This window comes from Psammomys obesus, unplaced genomic scaffold, assembly GCF_907164565.1.
Source record: "Psammomys obesus unplaced genomic scaffold, mPsaObe1.curated_primary_1811, whole genome shotgun sequence".
NCBI classification, from domain to species: Eukaryota; Metazoa; Chordata; class Mammalia; order Rodentia; family Muridae; genus Psammomys; species Psammomys obesus.
In genome coordinates, this window is record NW_026596131.1 from 2,122,909 (window position 1) to 2,142,101 (window position 19,193).

General features: G+C 52.6%; 2 protein-coding genes across 2 annotated transcripts in view; both read left to right on the forward strand.

Moving 5' to 3' along the window:
- LOC129665594 (angiotensin-converting enzyme) overlaps positions 1-5,194 on the forward strand; it is a 20,488-nt gene extending 15,294 nt beyond the window's left edge. The window contains exons 20-25 of the mRNA XM_055592351.1: positions 194-417; positions 727-871; positions 1,191-1,289; positions 3,224-3,346; positions 3,647-3,834; positions 4,009-5,194. Of these exons, the coding sequence (XP_055448326.1) occupies positions 194-417; positions 727-871; positions 1,191-1,289; positions 3,224-3,346; positions 3,647-3,834; positions 4,009-4,241 (1,012 nt within the window). The 3' untranslated portion in view covers positions 4,242-5,194. The remainder of the gene's footprint in view (positions 1-193; positions 418-726; positions 872-1,190; positions 1,290-3,223; positions 3,347-3,646; positions 3,835-4,008) is intronic.
- LOC129665643 (angiotensin-converting enzyme-like protein Ace3) lies at positions 4,903-18,667 on the forward strand. Its single transcript, XM_055592439.1, has 15 exons — positions 4,903-5,003; positions 6,211-6,319; positions 6,676-6,834; positions 7,071-7,158; positions 7,294-7,428; positions 8,124-8,315; positions 8,398-8,495; positions 8,584-8,756; positions 9,078-9,301; positions 9,447-9,591; positions 11,503-11,601; positions 11,779-11,901; positions 16,152-16,336; positions 16,786-17,165; positions 18,589-18,667. The coding sequence occupies exons 1-14, from the start codon at positions 4,903-4,905 to the stop codon at positions 17,148-17,150; spliced, it is 2,196 nt and encodes a 731-aa protein (XP_055448414.1). The 3' UTR covers positions 17,151-17,165; positions 18,589-18,667.
- The last annotated feature ends 526 nt before the right edge of the window (positions 18,668-19,193 follow it).

Here is a 19,193-nt window from a genome sequence, read left to right on the forward strand (position 1 = left end):
GGGATGGCTGCAATGACCTTCAGTGACCTCTGGCGCTCATGCTACCTCTTTCTTAGGAGCGCTTGATTTCTCCTTCCCATCATGCCATGCTCCTTGCGTGCATGGAGAGAAGGTCTGCTTCACATGATGCTTCACCATGGTCCCTTTGCTCCTTTGTCACTCTGACACCCTTTCCCCCTACTCCTGTTCCTAGGATCAAGCAGTGTACCTCAGTGAACATGGAGGATTTGGTGATAGCCCACCACGAAATGGGCCATATCCAGTATTTCATGCAGTACAAAGACTTGCCCGTGACCTTCCGGGAGGGTGCCAACCCCGGCTTTCATGAGGCTATCGGAGATGTTATGGCTCTGTCAGTGTCTACGCCCAAGCATCTACACAGTCTCAACCTGCTGAGCAGTGAGGGCAATGGCTACGGTGAGAGGGGGCAGAGACCCTGGTGGGCAGGCTGGGGCCCAGGAAGAGGTAACATACTTGGGAGATGGGAGAGAGGAAGATTTTGTAGACTCTCTGGGCAAAGATCTGAGATTGACCATTAGGGAGGGAAGAGGCCCCAGCAGGATGAGCCTGAGAGGAAAGCACACAGACCATCCCAAGAGGGGTGAAGAGATTCCACGCATCCTTGCTCTCCCTTCCTCCCGGGCCCCCCTGTCTGGGCCTGAGCTGCTAGGACCCCCGACAGGAGGCCAGCAGGGACCTGAGACCATGCCCTGTTTCCCTTGGCAGAGCATGACATCAACTTCCTGATGAAGATGGCCCTCGATAAGATCGCCTTTATCCCCTTCAGCTACCTCATCGACCAGTGGCGCTGGAGGATCTTTGACGGAAGCATCACCAAGGAGAACTACAACCAGGAGTGGTGGAGCCTCAGGTTCTAGAACACCCTGGCCAGGGGTGTGGATCGGGGAGGATCTCTGAGAGTGTCTGCCTGTGCTTGTGTGTGTCTGCAGATGAGCCAGCGGTGTGTGTGTGTGTGTGTGTGTGTGTGTGTTCGTGTGCATATGTGTGTGTGTGTGCACGCACGCGCACAGGCGATAGGAGTCTCGTGGGGGTGGTTGTGCACAGGAACACAGCACGTAGGAGCAGAGTGCATTCTGGTGCAGGGACCATTCTTCAAGTGGAAAATGCCAGTCCTCTCTCGACTAGGTTCTCCCCAAATTCACCCTCTAACATATCTCCCCCTTTGACAGGCTGAAGTATCAGGGTCTCTGCCCTCCAGTGCCCAGAACTCAAAGTGACTTTGATCCAGGGTCCAAGTTTCACGTTTCTGCAAATGTGCCATATATCAGGTGAGAGCGATGGGAGGAGTGTGTGCCACAAAGGGTGGCCCCTTCAGGTTCAGGTTTAACCTTTTATCACTGGGCTCTCCATGCTGGAGCTGCCCCACCAGACCTGTGGGAGCAGGCTCAGGACACACGGTGTAGGTCCCCTCACCCCCTACCGTTTCTTTAAATATTCCTTGAAAAACACGAGAGCTTACACCAAGCAGTTAAAACCAGAAAAGTCACCAAAAGACTGGCTACTGGTTACAAGGACGAATCTGGGTAGGATTTCTGTTTTAAAATAGGTTTTTACTATGTAGCCCAGGCTGGCCTGGAGCACTCTGTAGTTCAGGCAGGTCTTAAACTCACAGCAATCCTCCTGCTGTAGCAAAGCAAGTAAGCCACCACACCCACTACCGACAGAGCAGTTGCCATCAACGGTGACACATGGCTGGATACATCTTGGGCCCTAGTGATGGAGACAAGCTCTTTTTGTGGGTCCTTTGCTGCAGCTGAACCAAAGGCCTGTGATACGTGTTGGGTTGCACCTGAAATGTCCTGCAGTCTTAACCCCGGGGCAGGAGGCCCAGCTTATGCAGGAGACAGGGTGGTTAGGGACAGGTTAGTTGCCAGCGTGGGGGTCAGAGTTCTCTGTTTGAACAATGCCCTCTGTCTCACCTTGATCTCAGCACACATAGGGTGGCCCCAACTTGTCTCCCTTTCCACACAAAGCATGCTGGAGTCCTGGGAGCTGTGCTCCTCCACTGTGAGTGACTTAAGTGCGTTTCGTCAGCACACTGGCCTGTGTGTCATCCGGCCATAGCCTACGGTGGCCCGGGCAGCTCTTTTCTTTTCTCATGCTTTTGTGGGATGCTTATTCGGGGTGAGGAAGGTTGGTTGTGGGACCCAAAATCACCCTAAGAAGCTGTAGGTAGGCAGATCTCAAGACAGAGTTCCTGATGCCCAGACTTCCTGGGAGCCAAGGCACAGAGGCCAGAGAGGACCTCCCAGGAAGGCTAAGCTTCTTACAGGTCTTGCCACTCTTAATCTCTGGACGTGGAGGGAAGGCATGCCCTGACAAAAGTTTGGACTAAAGTTTGGTGCAAAGCAGGATGGATAGAGTCTGGGACCTAGGAAGAAAGATGACACTCAGGCCCTCTCCAAGGTTGCAGAGGGCCAAGGAGCAAGAAGAGTCATGGCTGTGCCCATCAGGCTTTACCTAGAGAGTGCCTGTGGGGACTTTGGGGATGTGGTCCCCGGTGAGGCCCCACCACCTATGGGAGTCTCCTTCTGAGATCTCAGCACTTACTCTTGCCTTGAGATGGACCCTGTGACCCCAAGTGTCCCAGCTTAGCACAGTTCTCCAGGCAGGCATGCACAACTTGGCTCTCTAGAAAAACCGCATCTCACATTCTGGCCAGCAGCCTGAGCGGAGCACCGAGAAAGTGCCAGGGGAGCCAGTGGCACATGGCTTATGCCCAGGATCCAAAGGGAGGAGCCTTTTCTGCTCCTCAGAGTTGGTGTGGTTGCCCGGGGCCTCAACTGGCACAGATTCCCACCAGGAAATTCCTGCTGCTTTCCGATAAGACTGTTCCCTGCTGCCTTCCCTACCCAGAAGTCCCTAGCAGATCCACAGGTCCCACCCAGCAACGCCTGCCCTCTGCTACAGGGATGGAAACCATTTAGGCTGCAAAGGCTTTGAGGGGCCTGTTCTTTGGATACCCTTGGAGCAGGGATGTAGGCAGCTTGTGGGGGAGAGGAGCGCGTGGGAGCATCCATACAGGCGTGTCTGGGAAGAGCTCAGATGACACCAGAGGCGAGAGTGACATCCTGACCATATCCTGTGTCTCCGGTGACTGTCCCAGGGTCTCATTGGTGGAAGTGGGTTCCTCTACCCACACTGCACTGCGCCTCTCCTCCCTCTAGGCATCTCACCCATGTCCCATGTCACTCCACCCCAGGTACTTCATCAGCTTCATCATCCAGTTCCAGTTCCACGAGGCGCTGTGCCGTGCAGCCGGGCACACGGGTCCGCTGCACAAGTGTGACATCTACCAATCCAAGGAGGCAGGGAAGCTGCTGGCGTGAGTGTCCTTGAACCCTCCTTTGATTCTTTGGCCCTGAGAAACCACTGAGGCTGTTGCTAGGAGCACTGAGAAGAGCCAGGAAGAGCCTGTATCGCCCTTGACATGTCACCTCCAGGAGGAAATTGGAGACCCTGGGGCCCTCCCCTCCTGACAACCCCTGCCTCAGACCCACTCGAGCTTTCCCAATCCTAAAGGGATGTTTAGGCTGGGGAAACGAGGTTGGAGAAAGAATGTCAGCCTAAGCAAGAGAATCTAGGCCCTTCCTACTCAGTTCTCCTTTCTCTGGTGCTTCCCCAGGGATACCATGAAGCTGGGCTACAGTAAGCCGTGGCCAGAAGCCATGAAGCTGATCACAGGCCAGCCTAACATGTCAGCCTCCGCCATAATGAACTACTTCAAGCCACTGACAGAATGGCTCATCACTGAGAACAGGAGACATGGAGAGATACTGGGCTGGCCGGAGTACAACTGGACACCAAACAACGGTACCAGCACCCACCCCGCCTCCAGCCCCAAGCCCTGCTCCCAGAGCTGAACCCCATTCCCAGTCCAGACAGACTCCAGTCTGATCTCGGAGCAAAGACAGGGACGCCAGAACGCAAGGCCCCAGCCCACCTGTCGCCCTGCCCACCGCCCTGTCTCCTTGCTTCCTCGCTCAGCTCGCTCGGAAGGCTCCTTTCCAGAGTCTGGCCGTGTCAACTTCCTCGGCATGTACCTGGAGCCACAGCAGGCCCGTGTGGGCCAATGGGTGCTGCTCTTCCTAGGCGTCGCCCTGCTGGTGGCCACCTTGGGTCTCGCCCATCGGCTCTTCAACATCCACAACCACCACAGCCTCCACCGGCCCCACCGTGGGCCCCAGTTTGGGTCTGAGGTGGAGCTCAGACACTCCTGAGGTGACCCTGCTGGTGAGGCCAGCAGAGGAATGTCCCACAAGAAACTGGATGGGGGACATGGTGTGTGAGTGAACACACCCTAGCTGGGCCTTCCTCCTCCTTCCCTGTCCTGCTATACTCTCTGACTCCCATCTCCAGCCCCCACTCTCTAGACACCCAGCATCTAACATGGAATTCCCCACCCAGTCTCTGTGCGTACAATTAAAGGTCCTCCCCCCCGACACCTGAGTCTGTGTCCCTTCTGGGAAGCCAGGGACAGGACCGGCTGCTGGTCTGTCTCCTGACATTCCAGCAGGCCCCTTCCTGGTTGCCTCTTAGTCTCTCTCCAAGCAGCAACCCAAATAATCCCAAGTGCTCCGCCCCCTGCCCAACCCCCAATCCCTGTAGCTTTTCCCACCAGCCTTCCTAGCAGCCCAGGTGAGGTGGCTTATGTTCTGCCCAGGCAGGCGGCCCCTGCCCACTCCATGCCCTTACCAGGGAGGATCCCAGGAAGCAGAGAGGAAGCAGTGCTGTGGGCTGCCTCCTGCTCTGCCTGTGGATGCACTGTGGATGGCTCAGCCTGTTCTGCGTTGACCTTTGTGATGGTGGGTGTCTCAGGAAGACCCTGGATGTCCTTCCCTGCTACAGAATGAGGGCACTGGAGGGCCTGACTCATGGAGCATGCCAAAGCCCACAGTCAACCGAGACTCCAGCCTCTTCATGAATAGACAGCCTGGGTTCTCCAGTGGAGCCACACAGGCACTGCCCTGGGGAAAGCCACAGTGTGGGCTCAGTGTCACAGGATGCCTGCTCACACCGGAACACACTCCCTCACCCTAAGGCCACCCCTTGGGATTTGGGGGAGGTGTCGTTTTAAGGAACTTCTTAAAAATAGTTGTTATCTACATGTTTATGTAGGAAATTTGGAAAACTCTAAATAAAAGCCCATGATACCAGCATCAAGAAATTTAAACACTGTTGACGCTTTGGTGTCATTCCAGCCTGCTCTCTCTCATCTGATTTATATTATCTTTTTCTCCCTTTAACATAAATGCATCTACCTTTCAAATATTTAATGACCAAATCTAAGGTGGTCAGCTTTCTGGGGCAGAGGCCAGTTTCTGGCCCCTTAATATCCTTAGCCTGGTTTTTACTGTTCTGTGTGTGTGTGATTTTGGATTTACAAGAAGGTTGGAGTTTACAATTCAACAAGACAATGAAACTTGTAAACACACGCTCCAGCTTGTTCCAAGCTGAATGCCACAGACTTTAGTTCCCATCCCACCCCCTTCCCAACCTGTGTTTTGCAATTTGTTTGCCAGACAAAGATGAGTGTCACATAACCTCCTCTCCTCTATTTTTATAAACTACAGAGGTTCATGCTACCTTTCAGGGCCGTGGGCAATGTGAGGTCAGCAGCCTTCACCCAAAGGACCAAGCTTCAGACTGAGGGCAAAGAATCTCACCATGTGGTTTACTGTGGCAGGGTCTTATCACTGAACTTGTGTGTGTGTGTGTTTGTGTGTGTGTGTGTGTCAGTGTGTGTGCAGGCACATGCAAGCTTTTAGATGTCAGAAAACAACTTGAAGTCTGATCTCTACTTCCAACATGGCTCTGTGGATGGAACTCAGCCTGTCAGCCTTACACAGCAAGGATTTTACACACTGTGCCATCTTGCCAGCCCTACACCTTCTTTTGTTTGTATTGTATGGAGGGCAAGGCCTGTGCACAGGCAGATACCGAGGAGCACCTCTGAAGGTCCTGGGGGCCAAACTCAGGTTGTCAGGTTTGGCAAAAAGGACCTTTAACTCTGAGTCATTTCACCAGCCCTCCACTTTATTTTCTTGAGACGAAGTTTCTCACAGAACAGGGAGCATGCCAATTCCACTAGACTGCTGGCCCCAGGGATCATTCTGTCCCTGCTCCTGGCAGGTCTGGGTGTGCACACCCATGTCCAACTTTAACAAGGGTGCTGGGGATTTGAACAAGGACATTCCTGGAGTTTTATGAGGAAACAGCCCAAGTTGTGTTGAACGAGTTCATGGAGGCCACTTGGAACTATGTCACCAACATCACCAAGAAAAATCAGGAGAGCATGGTGTGGTACCATTTCCCCCCGGGTCCTCCCTCCCTTTGCTCTTCTTAGGGATCCTGGAGATTGGGAGTCATAATTCCTGCCCTGTGTTCATAGTGTGTGGAAAGAGGCACACCCCCAAAACATATACCGAAATGGGCTGCAAGCTCCAGGTATCTCAGTGGCCTTGAATTTTCCTCTACATAAGAATTTCCAGATTCCTTGCCCTTGCAAGTTTCACGTCCTTGCTTTCAGGGACTCGGGCATCCTATCCCTCTTAGCAAGCCTCCGGTGATTCTGGACCAGTAAAGCGGGTCAACCTGAAACTGGTACTGCATCTCCCAACCTGCGCACAACCAATAGGATGGCCTTCTTTGCAGCTGCAGAAGGAGGTGGAGAGGTCTCAATTCATGTTGTACTTTGGCACCCGGGCCCGCCTGTTTAAGACAGAGCATTTCCATGACCCAGAAGTGAAGCGCATGCTGAGTAAGCTGCAGAACGTAGACAAGTCGGCCTTGCCCATGAAGGATCTCCGGGAGGTGATAGACAGAGCCCCAGGCCTCCAAGGCACACACTCCTGCACCCCAGGGGAGGGTGGGTCATGTCTGGCTTGGAAACAAGAGTATCTGGGGCAGGAGCGGGTGTTGGTGGGACGGAACCAGAGCTTCCTCTAGAGGGGGGGGTACTTTAGTCAGGCTTACCCCTCCTGGCTGGTGGGGCTAGTGTTGGGAGTGGGCCCAAGGACATGGGCCCTGGGTGACACCTGCCTTCCCAGTACAACAGACTTCTGACCTACATGGAGACAACATATAGCACAACTGAGGTGTGCCTGGATGAGGGCCCCTGCTTGTCCTTAGAGCCTGGTGAGCAGCCCAGCCCCGCCCCTGACCTCAGCTGTGTCCTCTTAATGGGGAAAGAATGCCTGGGGGAGGGGGCGGGAGTAGAGGTAGTGGGTATGGAGTACCATGTGGCTCCTATTTGGACACAGACACTCGAAGAAATCATGGCCACCTCCAGGGATAGGAAGGAGCTGCTGTGGGCCTGGCAGAGCTGGCACGATTCCGTGGGTCGCCAGCTCCGTTCTGCCTACGAGTACTATGTACTTCTCAGCAACAAGGCTGCACAATATAACGGTAAGCAGGCTGGACATAATGCCCTGGGTCAACACCCAGGAAAAGAATGAAGCTGAGTCTGCAGAGGGTTCAGGAAATGGCAGAATGGGTATGGACAGTGCAGGGGGATGTGAGCCCTGAAACTGGGCCCTGCAAACACAGATAGAGCCTGCACTGTGGGCTGGGTGTTGGCGGGATACCGAGGCTTTGTCAGTGCAAAGGCAGATGTCTGCCTTGGGGACTTTCTCACAGACATCCAATTAGGAGGTGAGCCTCGTTGAGCACACAGAGGTCCCGAATACTGCTTAATACGATACCATGGAGGAAGGGGCTGCTGGAATCAGGGGAGAAAGGGAGAGCTTCAGATGTATGGTCAAGGCAGGCCTCGCTGACATTTACTGGTGCTGTAGATATGAGCAGGGGACAGGCTAGCGGGAAGCAAGAAAACACCCACACAGAGGCCCTGCACCTCGGTGGGAGGAAAGCAGGGTTTGGGGGTGCGGATCAGAAAGAAACCCACAAGACCAAGGGCTTTGGGTGATCTGGGGTTCAGGGCATGGCAGTAGGGAAGGATAGTACCTTGCCAGGCATGTCCCAGGACTCCCCCTGTTGGGAGAGTTCTAGGGCGGGCCATGCCTGGGAACAGGGAGGGGGCCATGTCAGCCGTTAGAGGCAGGTGGCAGAGCGAGCCCGTCACGGTCTTTTCTCTTCCCCAGGGTACAGAGACATGGGGGACATGTGGCGATCCAAGTATGAGTCTGACAACCTGGAGGAAGACCTGAGGCAGCTCTTTGAGGAGCTGCAGCCTCTCTACCTGAACCTACACGCCTATGTGCGCCACTCCCTGTACCGCTACTACGGGCCTCAGCTTATCGACCTGCGGGGACCCATCCCTGCCCACCTCCTGGGTAAGGGCCAGACCGGTGGCAGAGGGAGACAGGGAGGAAGGCCACTCTTGCCCTCCTCTTAGCCCCTTCACCCCCTTTCCAGGGAACATGTGGGCTCAGTCCTGGGAAAACATTCTAGACCTGGTCCTGCCCTACCCAGACAAGCCTCCCGAGGACATCACCAAGATCATGAAGAGCCAGGTTAGTGCAGAGCCTCTGGATGGCCCTGTCCCACAATCCCCCTAGGCAAACAGGGAAGCAGAAACACAGTTACCTCTTTAACCCACAGCACTGGAGGCCTGAAAAAATGTTTCAAGAGGCTAACATATTCTTTACCTCTATGGGACTGCTGCCTGCCCCACCGGATTTCTGGGTGAAATCAATGCTGGAGAGGCCGGTTGACGGGCAGGAGGTGGAGTGCCATGCCTCATCTTGGAACTTTTACAAGCATGATGACTTCAGGTGTCTGCAGCCAGCACGGTCTTTACCCGACTCTCACCCCTCTTCTGTTTCCCCACTGGCCATGTAGCAAGGAGTGGGCAGGGGAGAGCGGGGCTGGGAGGGAGGGGCTGAGATTCAAAAGCATGGAGGAGAATATGGGTGCAGGAGGTAGCAGATGTGGTCACTGGGTGGACACAGGGTCTAGAGGAGAAAAGATGGTAGGCCAAGGCCCTTCTGGTCTCCAGCCTCATGGCTCCAGGGCCTTCATGAAGTTTGAATGAAGAAGCTTTGAGTGTCCCCAGGGCATCCCCATGCTCCTTGACCCCTACCCTTTAACCCTAGGGTAAAGAAGTGCACCGAGGTGACCATAGAAGACCTGCTCTCCGTCTTCCACCAGATGGGACATATCCAGTACTTCATGCAGTTCCAGAACCTCTCTATAATCTACCAAGAAAGCGCCAGCCCAGCCTTTCAAGAGGCTGTGGGGTCAGTGATCTCCCTCTCAGCCTCCTCCCACAAGCACCTGCTCAACAGAGGTCTGCTCAGCCACCAGCACCAGGACGCAGGTGACAGGGACTGAAGGGTTAGCAGGAGGGGAACCCTGAGCCTGGGGCTTCAGCTGGGGCTGAGGGGGGTGAAAGCCCTCAGGGAGTGGCTGAAGAAAGGGAGGACCAAGAAGCTGCCTCCTGATTGCCCTGACCCCGTCCCCAGAGGAGGAGGTCAACTTCCTGATGGGCGTTGCCCTGGAGAAGATTGCCTTCATCCCCTTCAGCTACCTGGTAGACGTGTTCCGTTGGAAGGTCTTTGATGGCACTATTCCGAAGGACCTCTACAACCAGGAGTGGTGGAACCTCAGGTGGGGAAGGTGGCTGCCTGGTAAGAGTGCCGTGTCAATGTCCAGGGAGCCTGGGAAGCCAGGAAGTGTACGCTGTCTGCTGTCACCTGGCAAAAGCATACACACTAAGGTGCATAGAGCCAGCCTGGGAGGCCATGAGGCTGTGCTCTGAGTCTGGTGCCGGCAGGGAGCAGATCTCCTAACTTCCTAGGATTCTTCTCATCTGTGAAATAGGGACTCTGGCAGTGGCTCTGTCTGCTCTATAAAGGGCCGGGAATCCCACACCATTAAATCGACTAGGCCTCTCCAAGACCAGAGCAGGAACTGGGTGTGGTGGCGCATCCCTGTAATCAGTCCCAGCACCTGGGAGACGGAGGCAGGAGAAAAGTCTTGCAGGCACAATCAGCAGCTCATTGGCTACAAAGACAGTTGGAGGTCAGCCTGGACACCGCATGAGGGTCTGTCAAAAGACCCCCCCCCAAAAAAAAATACAAAAAGCAATCTCATAATATAACAATGACCAACAAGCAGGCCCCTGCTGCCTGCTCCCTCCATAGAAGACAAGAAGGGATGGCAGAGGCTTGAGCACTTTGCCTGCTGGAGAGAGTTCCCATGGGGGAGAGACAGGTCATCGCCCCAAAACACATGCATGCCTGCTGGAACCTTAACATCCTCAGACTACAAAAAAGCTCAGCAGCTGTCAAGTGGGTCAGTTGATTGGACAATAAATGCCCATAGCCAAGCTTTCTCCATGTCCATCAGGAGTTAGACTACCAAGTTGGAGGTTTCTGGACACCGGATGGCCCACATGCAGCTCTGCATCAGACCCTGGCAATCGTTTAGATCTTTGCAACTGACCTACAGGGTCAACGTGCTGATAGCTGCCAGCACTCGGAGCTCACGTCATAAACCCCGGGTCACACTGCAGTCTAGCACGTGGCACAGCTGACTGCTCTTCCCTCACTCTTACCACCCCGTCTGTATCCTCAGCAGAGTCTTGACCTGTGTGGCCACCCCAGCCATCAAGGCATTCCGTGCCTACCAGCCAGTGGAACCTAGGGGCAGAATGAGGGCCGCCATTGCTTGGGTTGTGAACAAGAGCCTTCAGGAAAGATGCTCCCAGTACTCCCAGGACTAATCAGAGGTACCAGTGAGCCAACTACACAGCACTGAGCCTTTTCAGAGGGATCTCCCAAAGCCAAGCATTCCATCTGTTTCACTACAGAACTCAGAGCCCCTCAGCGGCCTCCCACAGTCACACAGCTCAGAGGATTTACACTAGAGTTCCAGGCAATTGGAGCTCTGTGCCCTGCAACCAGTTCCCTGGCCTTAAAACTTTCAGTCTTCTGTAACATGGGAATGGTTCTGACACTCCCGCAGCAGAGCAGCACTTCTGCGTTTTTGTTTTCCATTTGGTTTTGTTGGGTTTTTTTTTCTTTCTTTCTTTTTTTTTTTTTTTTTTTTTTTTGAGATGGGGTTTCTCTGTATAGCTCTGGCTGTCCTGGACTCTCTTTGTAGACCAGGCTGGCCTCAAACTCAGGGATCTGCCTGCCTCTGCCTCCCAAGTGCTGGCCACCATGCCTGTTTTCCTCCTAGCACTGTTAGTTGAAATGACCTGTTTCCTATAGTCTATAGTCTGATACCATCATTAAGATGGACGCAGGCAAGGACCTGACCTCATTTGGTCCCTTGAGGGCATCTTCACAGAGCCCACGCCAGGTTGAGTGAGAGGGAATCCACATGAAGAGCAGCCAACACGCTCAATCACTGTTAACCACTGTTATTGCATTTACTCGCTTGTCTAGTCGATGAAAATGCGCTGAATGGCCTTGCAAGCCAGGCCCCAGATTATCTGAGCACACACGTGCTTCGAACAAGAGAAGGCTCTGAGAACCAGCGTTCACAGCCAAGCCCCTGTCTCTCTCCCACCAGGCTGAAGTTACAAGGCCTATGCCTGCCTTCCCCTCCATCAGAAGAAGATTTTGACCCAGGTGCCAAGTTCCACATTGCTGCCAGCTTGCCCTACATCTGGTAAAGGTCTGGGCCCTGTTGTCAGAGCTGGCTGGGATCTGGGAGATGTGGGGACTGGGCGGAGGACTTCCAGAAAGTGTCAAGATGGACCCCTGTGGCCACTCTGTGCCCCAGTGGGTCTGGGCTCCCCACACTCAGCCTCCTCTCCGCAGCCTGTCTCCTTCTTCCTCTCTCCAGGTACTTCCTCAGCCTAGTGCTCCAGTTTCAACTTCACGAAGCATTGTGCAGGGCCACAGGCCACGTGGGCCCTCTGCACCAGTGTGACATCTATAACTCCAAGGTGGCCGAGAAGGTCCTGGGGTGAGTGCACACATCCCTCGTTTGCCTTCAGCCCCTACTATCTCCCTCACAGAGAACCCATGAGTCCCTGACGTCGGACTCTCACGGTGCTACCCTGGGCCCCCCTGAGTAACTGCACTGAGCTAACATTCTGGTGCTAACTTTCTCATGCCAGGCCGCAGGCTCTCCTGCATTAACGCAAGCCTGTTTTCTCTCACGTAGCCTGCCGTGATCAGAGCTGCTTCCAGCACGCGGGCATTTGCATGTGCAGTAAATCTCCTTATCCCCTTCTGAAATCCAGGGCTGGTGTCCTGACTTGGGGCCTTCTGATTTGGCCACCAGAATCTCCTCCCTCTCTCCTTGTGAACATCTATCTGACTGTGTCTGAGGCACCCTTGGGTCCTTTGCCTTTCCTGACTTGTCACTGAAGTACTCAGCCCAGTTCCCAGGCCAATGGAAGTGACTTTTACTCCAGCCTCTTGACACACTTCTGGCCAGCCTGTGGTCAACTTTGACCCTCCAGCCTTTTCCCCTGCATTTGGTGTTCTGCCCATTCCTATCCAGATCCCTTGCTGCAGCCTTAGGTTTTTGGCTTTGAAGCCAACTTGGAGGGTAGGTGGAGAACATGAGCTGGGCGTGCAAAGCTGGACTCTGGGTTCTTTGTTAGTTTTTCACACTGGTAGCTCTGAACTTTGTAGAGTAAAAAATTGTCATCAACTTTATAAGAATGATCCAACTGAAGGGTCAGAGAAGTGACCTAATGGTATGTCATTCATTTAGCAAGAAGGACATTCGTGTTTTGAATCCAGAACTGATTGCAAAACAGTTGCAACCAATGGACAATTCATCTGTCCTGGCCCCTGCATCACTATCTATACTCCTGGTCTGAGAAAACCCTGAATTCCAGGCTCAGACACATTCTCTGGGCAGTGGGCAGAGGAGGTCGTCTGAGAAAAGGGAGTGCCATCTCCATCTTTCTAGAGATTCAGGCCCTGGTGGTCTTCTGGCTCTAAGGACAGCTCTCCCACCACTGGTTGGGCATCTGCCAGGTCTTTGCAAACCCCCCCCCCAACTGCTACTGACTTCAGTCTGTTTCTTTAGCTGTTCAAGGCCACTTTGAGTTTTGTTTCTGACTTCCAGAGGATCAGGGATGCTTGACCTGATACCCTCTGCACGCAGTTTAGATTTTAAGTTGTAGTTCTGGTTTTTGGAGACACGGTCTTGTAGTATAGCCCAGGCTAGCCTCCAACTTGAGATCCCCTCACACCTGCCTTCCTGGAGTACTGGGATTGCAGGCATGTGCCACTTTGGCTGCATTACATTTATATATGTAATGGGCTTATCTATGGTTCCTCCATGCCGTTTCGCTGCCTGCAACCACTAGGCCAGATGTGGTAGAAGGACTGCTCCTCCGGGCTTTGTTCCTAGAGAGGGCCAGCGACATGACAATCACCACCCTGGCCCCCACCAGCTTTTCCCTCCTTTATACACTGGAATATGTATGTATACATTATACATATACATAATACCTGCATGCATGTACATAATACATATACATACACATACACATATATGCATACAAATAAACAACACACACGCACAAACACATACATACATACATACATACATACATACATACATACATACATACATACGTACGTACGTACGTACGTACGTACACATGTATACAGGTGATAGCTTGACTGGCTATCCCTCTGTCTCTGACTCCTCTCTGGGCCCTTCATTCAACCTCTTAACTGCTTGTCCTGTTCATTCAGCATTTACTAATGAAACGGCGGATCAGTCATCCTGTGTCCAGCAGGGGGCAGTAATAATGAAATAAATGAATCCCATACTGCTGAAGAGGAAGCTGAACAGCAGAAAGAACCCTAGTGAATATGCAGAGGGTTAGGAAGTCCAGCCGGAAACCAAAGAGAAATGGCTGTCCCCAAATGCAGACCTGGGAGAGAGAAGATGTGTTTTCTCCACATCAGCTCACTTCTAAGCACCTTTTACCCCACCCGCTTCAGGGACAAGAATGCAATGATGTCATTCTACCCTCTTCTCTCCTCTCTTCCCAGCATACACAGGATTCCGTGTTTGACTTAGCCCAAGCACATGACACTTTCCATCAGTCCCCCTGCTTTCCCACCTACATCCCTGGGTCCAAGAAGACGCTGAATTCCTGGCTGAACATCTTGTACACCATTCTCTGGGTGGCAGAGGGGGGGAGGGGGGAAGAGGGGGATTAAATGGCAACAGAGTGCAGTGCAGGAGAGGTGAGGGATTTGGAGAGTGAAGGGAGCAGGAAAACAGGTGTTACCAAGCCCACCTTGACAGCTGCAAAATAGCGGGGGGGGGGGGGCTCACTTTGTAAAAGAAAAGCTTTATCCACAAAATGGCCAAGTGGGAGGAGCTGGAGACTCAAGTCCCAGTACACTGAGGATAAGGCATGAGCCCAGGTGTGAGGAAAGGTGGTTTGAGGTTGAGAGAAAGTGAAGCAGCTGAAGTCTCAAAGGCTTATTCAGGTTTCCCCAGGTTCATGGGGATGGGGGTGGAGCAGGAAAAAAGGTAGATTCTTTCCCCATCTTCTGCCTAGTGTAGTTTCCATGTGCTTTTGCTATATAAACCCATCTTCCTTCATGCAAGAAGTGAGCTGGTTTAGATGGGAATAAACAGTTAAAGTGGACCTGGGAAGTTTCTTAAAGTTCCCCCAGCTGTGACGGGCCTGGCGTCATCTGTGAATTGTGTTGCTTTCTTAGAGACTGAGGCAGCGTCTAGCAACCAGCTCTGTAGCCTTCTATTAGCAGTGTGTAGCTGGGCTCTCTTCACACATCCCACGGCCCATGGAGCTGTTTCTACATAGCTGTCTCTCGGGAGTGAAAGCTGTCTTCCCAACTGTGTGTGGTGGTACAAGTTTATAATGCTAGCACCCAGGAAGGACACCATGGCACAGGGATCACGAGTTCAAAGCCAGCCTGAGCTTCATAGTGAGACCCTAGCTCACACTGGTTTGTTTGTTGGTTTGTTTGTTTTTCCTCTACTCAGGATGCAGCATCTGAATAACTCTCAGTTGAGAGTTGTGGTTTTGGTTCCCCAGCCTCTGCCATTTTTTTCACTCTTGACTCTTTGTGTTTATTCTCTATAACTAAATCTTAACAAATTTTTTCCCTCAGTGATCTTTCTTTTTTCTTCTTTGTTTCTTTTGGTCTTTCTTTCTTTCTTTCTTTCTTTCTTTCTTTCTTTCTTTCTTTCTTGTTTTCTTCCTTTGTTTCTTTTCTTGAAATGCTGGGGAATCAAACCCAGGGTCTCACACATTAGAGGCAAATGTGTCCCATGGTTTCTGCCAAATATCTATCGGCCTTCAGTTCCCACGTCTGGCTCCAGCTGTTTATCGAGTAGCATGTACAAATCCTGCAAGCTACAAACTCCTTCACCGCCCTGTGACCTGATCCTTGGGTGAAGGGCAGATATTCACGGGAGCTCACGATACTGATGAGGAAACTAGTGCTGAGAGAGGCTAAGTGCCTATGAGCAGCGTTGCCGTATTTTAAACCTGGGTACCCCAATTCAGTCACCTCTGAGCTTCCACGTCCCACTTCCTTCCCGATCAGACCCTGGAACAACAGGTTGAGAAAGGTCAGCATCTACCCAGTGTCGTTTGGCGAGGCCAGGGTGTAGAGCCTGGGGCTCTGGCTTTGAAACCCTCTGCGCCCTCCCCCACAGTGGGTTCAGTGAGCCTACCATCTGCCACCAAGCCCTGGGTGTGCCTCGAGACAGCTGATATTTGTGCGACTCTGCAGGTGTTACACAGGGAAACTCCTGCGCTCACGGAGCTTGAATTCTCTCAATCCTCCCCTATGTGACCAAGAAGGAACCAAAGGGCTGTTGCTACCTCAAATACACGAGGGTAAACAGAGGCTCCGACTGGCTGCCTGTCTGAGTTGAGAAGAAGGATGCCCACAGTAATAGGAATACAAAGCAGCAGCAACAGTTGCTGTGTTTATTGCTTCGCAGCATGCTAGCAACCCGGCCCTGTTACCTCCATCTACGGAGATGAGAACAGAAGCTCAGATGAATTGGCCAAGGTATCATGGAGACAGAGCTAGTCACACCCAGGTGAATCTCGCTTCAGGATGAATGAGTGATCACGTTTCCTGTGCTGAGCTCTGGTGGTCCTGGCCGGCAAAGTTCAGGGATTACAGTTGTGTTTACTGAGGGGGTCTCAGCAGCACCTGATGACATTCCCATATGTAACTCCACTTCCCCAGGGATAGCCTGAAGCTGGGCTCCAGCCAGCCCTGGCAGGAGGTCCTTGAGGACATCACTGGAGAGCCCAATATATCTGCTAAAGCCTTCCTGACCTACTTCAAGCCGCTGCTGAACTGGCTGGTGACTGAGAACGTGAAGCAAGGAGAAATCCTTGGCTGGCCAGACTTCAGCTGTTCTTTTGAAGGTTGGACAAAGCTGACTGTGGCCCTCGTTCTGATGCAGATCTAGGCCCTGCCCTATCCCGCACTGGGAAAGTCCTAAGCTCTAGTCATCCCATGGCCTGGTTTGAGCCAGCACAGTAGAGTTGGGTGACCGCCCCATCTGTACCAGGCCAGGACAACCTCAGCCAGTTCCAACGTCCATACTTAGTTCCTACTTGGTAGCTTCCTTATGCACAGGACTGCCTATCTGTCTGGCCAGAGGGCGGGCTCTGTGGGTTATGTCACTCTACCTACACACCTGATTTCTCTTCTGCTTTCTCATGCTCCCTAGCTATAAGACGATTCTCTCACCTGTGGCCTGAGGCCAAGAGAGAAGACTGTGGCCATCAGGTCCTTTCTGGAAGCCACAGGGGACCCCATGGCCCCTTCCTCAGGCTTTCTTGCTCTTTAAGACTCTTCTATTTGCCCACAGAAAATGACGCAAACAAAGTGTCATTCCTGGGTTTGGAGCTGGAGCCTTACCAGGCATACCTGGGCCAATGGATGCTCCTGAGCATGTGTCTGGTCCTGCTCTTCCTCGTCCTGTTCCTGGGCTTCCAGCTGCACTACTTGGAAAAACAATCCCTGAACAAGGACACTATGATACTCAGCACACTGCCCTATACCTACTTCCTGGGCATAGCCATGGAACCCCGTCAGGCATCCCAAAAGCAGTGGATCCTGCTGGGCCTGTGCGTCATCCTTATGTTGTGCTCTGTTTGCCTGTTCATTCGGATTCTCACAGAATACCACAGGAAGCCTCAGTGGATGACAGCTGAATGGCAAAGCTGGGAGTAGCTACCATGGAGACTGGTGAGACTCCGGGGATAGGGCATTAAGATGGCTGATTCAGCCAGGATGGAGGGCCGGGAATGGTCTGCAAGCATAGTGCCCAGCTGTGGCCTGGTGCAGCTGTGGCAGATCTGACACCATGTGGTGTCTGCAAAGCAGGGAGGCAGGTGCAGGTGACGGATTTGGTGTGATCCATGTGTGTCCCGGGTTCCAGACCAGCCCTACTTTCCCACAGTGCTTCAAAAACAATGGTTTTAGCTGGTCAGTGGCTGTGTCCCTTTGAAGCAGCCTCCACGTCAAATCATGCCAAGAACTAACACTCCACACATCCTTCCTTGTCTTGTTTAGGCGTTTACCTATGGGGCTTGGCTAGGGCTGCAGGACCCAAGGGACCTCCAGATAAGGAACCTGCTGCAGTCCACTTATAAGCTGTCCTTTGGTAGGAGCCAGACGCTCCTTTACGGATCGCTGACGCCCCGATCCTGAGTATTGTGTTCTGTATATAGCCTACACCCTTCTCATGATCCTCTATCATCCCCTTTCGGTCTGCACCATCCAGGCCCCAAAAAAAGCTCTTTGTTTGACCACCTGAAATGCAAGTAACCTCACAAGCTGCCCTGTGGCTCTCCCCTCCCCAGCTCAGGACCTCACGAATGGAGACAGTGGATAGCTGGGCACGGGGCCAGGCGTGATTAATGATCAACTTCTTTAATATTTAAACAAAGCTCATCTCCAGTCACTCTGCTCCGGAGATGGCCTTGTTCAACACACACACACCTGCTGCCTGGCCCGTTGCCCTGGAGAGTGAGCACAAGGCAAACAGCACCTTTCCAGGCTCAGTGGGGGAAGGGAGAACAGGGAAGATGATAGCCATGAGTGTGTTCCGAGATCTTATGTTCTAAGGATAATCCTGGGACAGGGGAAAGAGCCTCTGCCCCTACCCTATTTGACCCATTCTCCCCTGCCTCCTGACCATAGCGATACCACACTCAATATTTTCAGATCAGCTAGAGCTGAAGCTCCAGGGACTTCTGAAAGTCAGTATCTGGCAGAGAACAGGAGAGAAACAGATTATGTTTGGGAGAAATAGATTATAATGAGAAGCTACGGAGAAGAGGCACCTGGTAGCTCAAATGGGAGATCAGCTCTTCTTCTATTATAGACCTGAGTTCTAAAGTCACCAGTTGAGGAGGCTGGTTAACAGAATGGCTTCCCTGATCGCTCTCCCTACACAGATCTCTATATCTCCCCATGTTCTTCCTAACCCAGAACACTTCCTCATCCAGCACCAGGCTCTACAGAACCCTTGTCTGATGTCCCTAAGCAGCACAAGTGGGGACTGGGGAAATGTTCCAATGACTGAGCAAATGAATGAGAATCTCATCACCCGAGTCCATCCTCAAAGCTCAGCAAACCAAATGCTGTCCCCACCTCTCTTCCACAGCCAGCCTGCTCCCCACATTCAGAGACAGCCAAGACACCTCTGCCCTCCCCCCAGGAGGCCACACTTGGCAGCCCTCTCATCTCTCAGCCACTGCAGCTGAGGTCCCCCACCAGGTGTTGTGACTCTGCGTGGCAAAGGCACATCCAGCCCAGGACTCCAAGCCTCTCACCTGGCCGAGAGAAGCCTCACTGAACCTCCTTGGCCATCTCCCCTCCCTCATCCACTTTGTAAAGTTTATTTCTGCCAGAATATTTCCTTCAAATGTCTTCAAATTTCCTTCTGAACATCAAACTGCTTAAGAACACAGCTGTACATCAATTAAATCTGGATGTTCAAACTAGCACTGGAGGCTGTTTATCAATTGTGTGTGTGTGTTTTTTTGTTTGTTTTTGTTTTTCTCTGTGTTTTCACCTTTCCTATCACCCAGCTCATCACCTGTGCACTGACTCCATCTTTGGGCCTTTTTCAAAGGTGCATGCTTCACTTTGAATGTTTGCACTAAGCTGTGGCTAAAAATTGGTCTTGGGTCCCTCTGCAAAGTTCCAAGTCCATCAAAAGTGCTTAGTGAACCATGGTCCTTCTTGCCTCCTCTCCAAAAAAACTTT

What these genes read in the sequence shown, in the direction of transcription:
- LOC129665643 (XM_055592439.1), top strand. Translation starts at nt 4,903, where the DNA reads ATGCCAAAGCCCACAGTCAACCGAGACTCCAGCCTCTTCATGAATAGA. An exon ending in AGAAAAATCAGGAGAGCATG is followed by an intron (nt 6,320 to 6,675) that starts GTGTGGTACCAT and finishes CCTTCTTTGCAG; the next exon opens with CTGCAGAAGGAGGTGGAGAG. An exon ending in CCATGAAGGATCTCCGGGAG is followed by an intron (nt 6,835 to 7,070) that starts GTGATAGACAGA and finishes CTGCCTTCCCAG; the next exon opens with TACAACAGACTTCTGACCTA.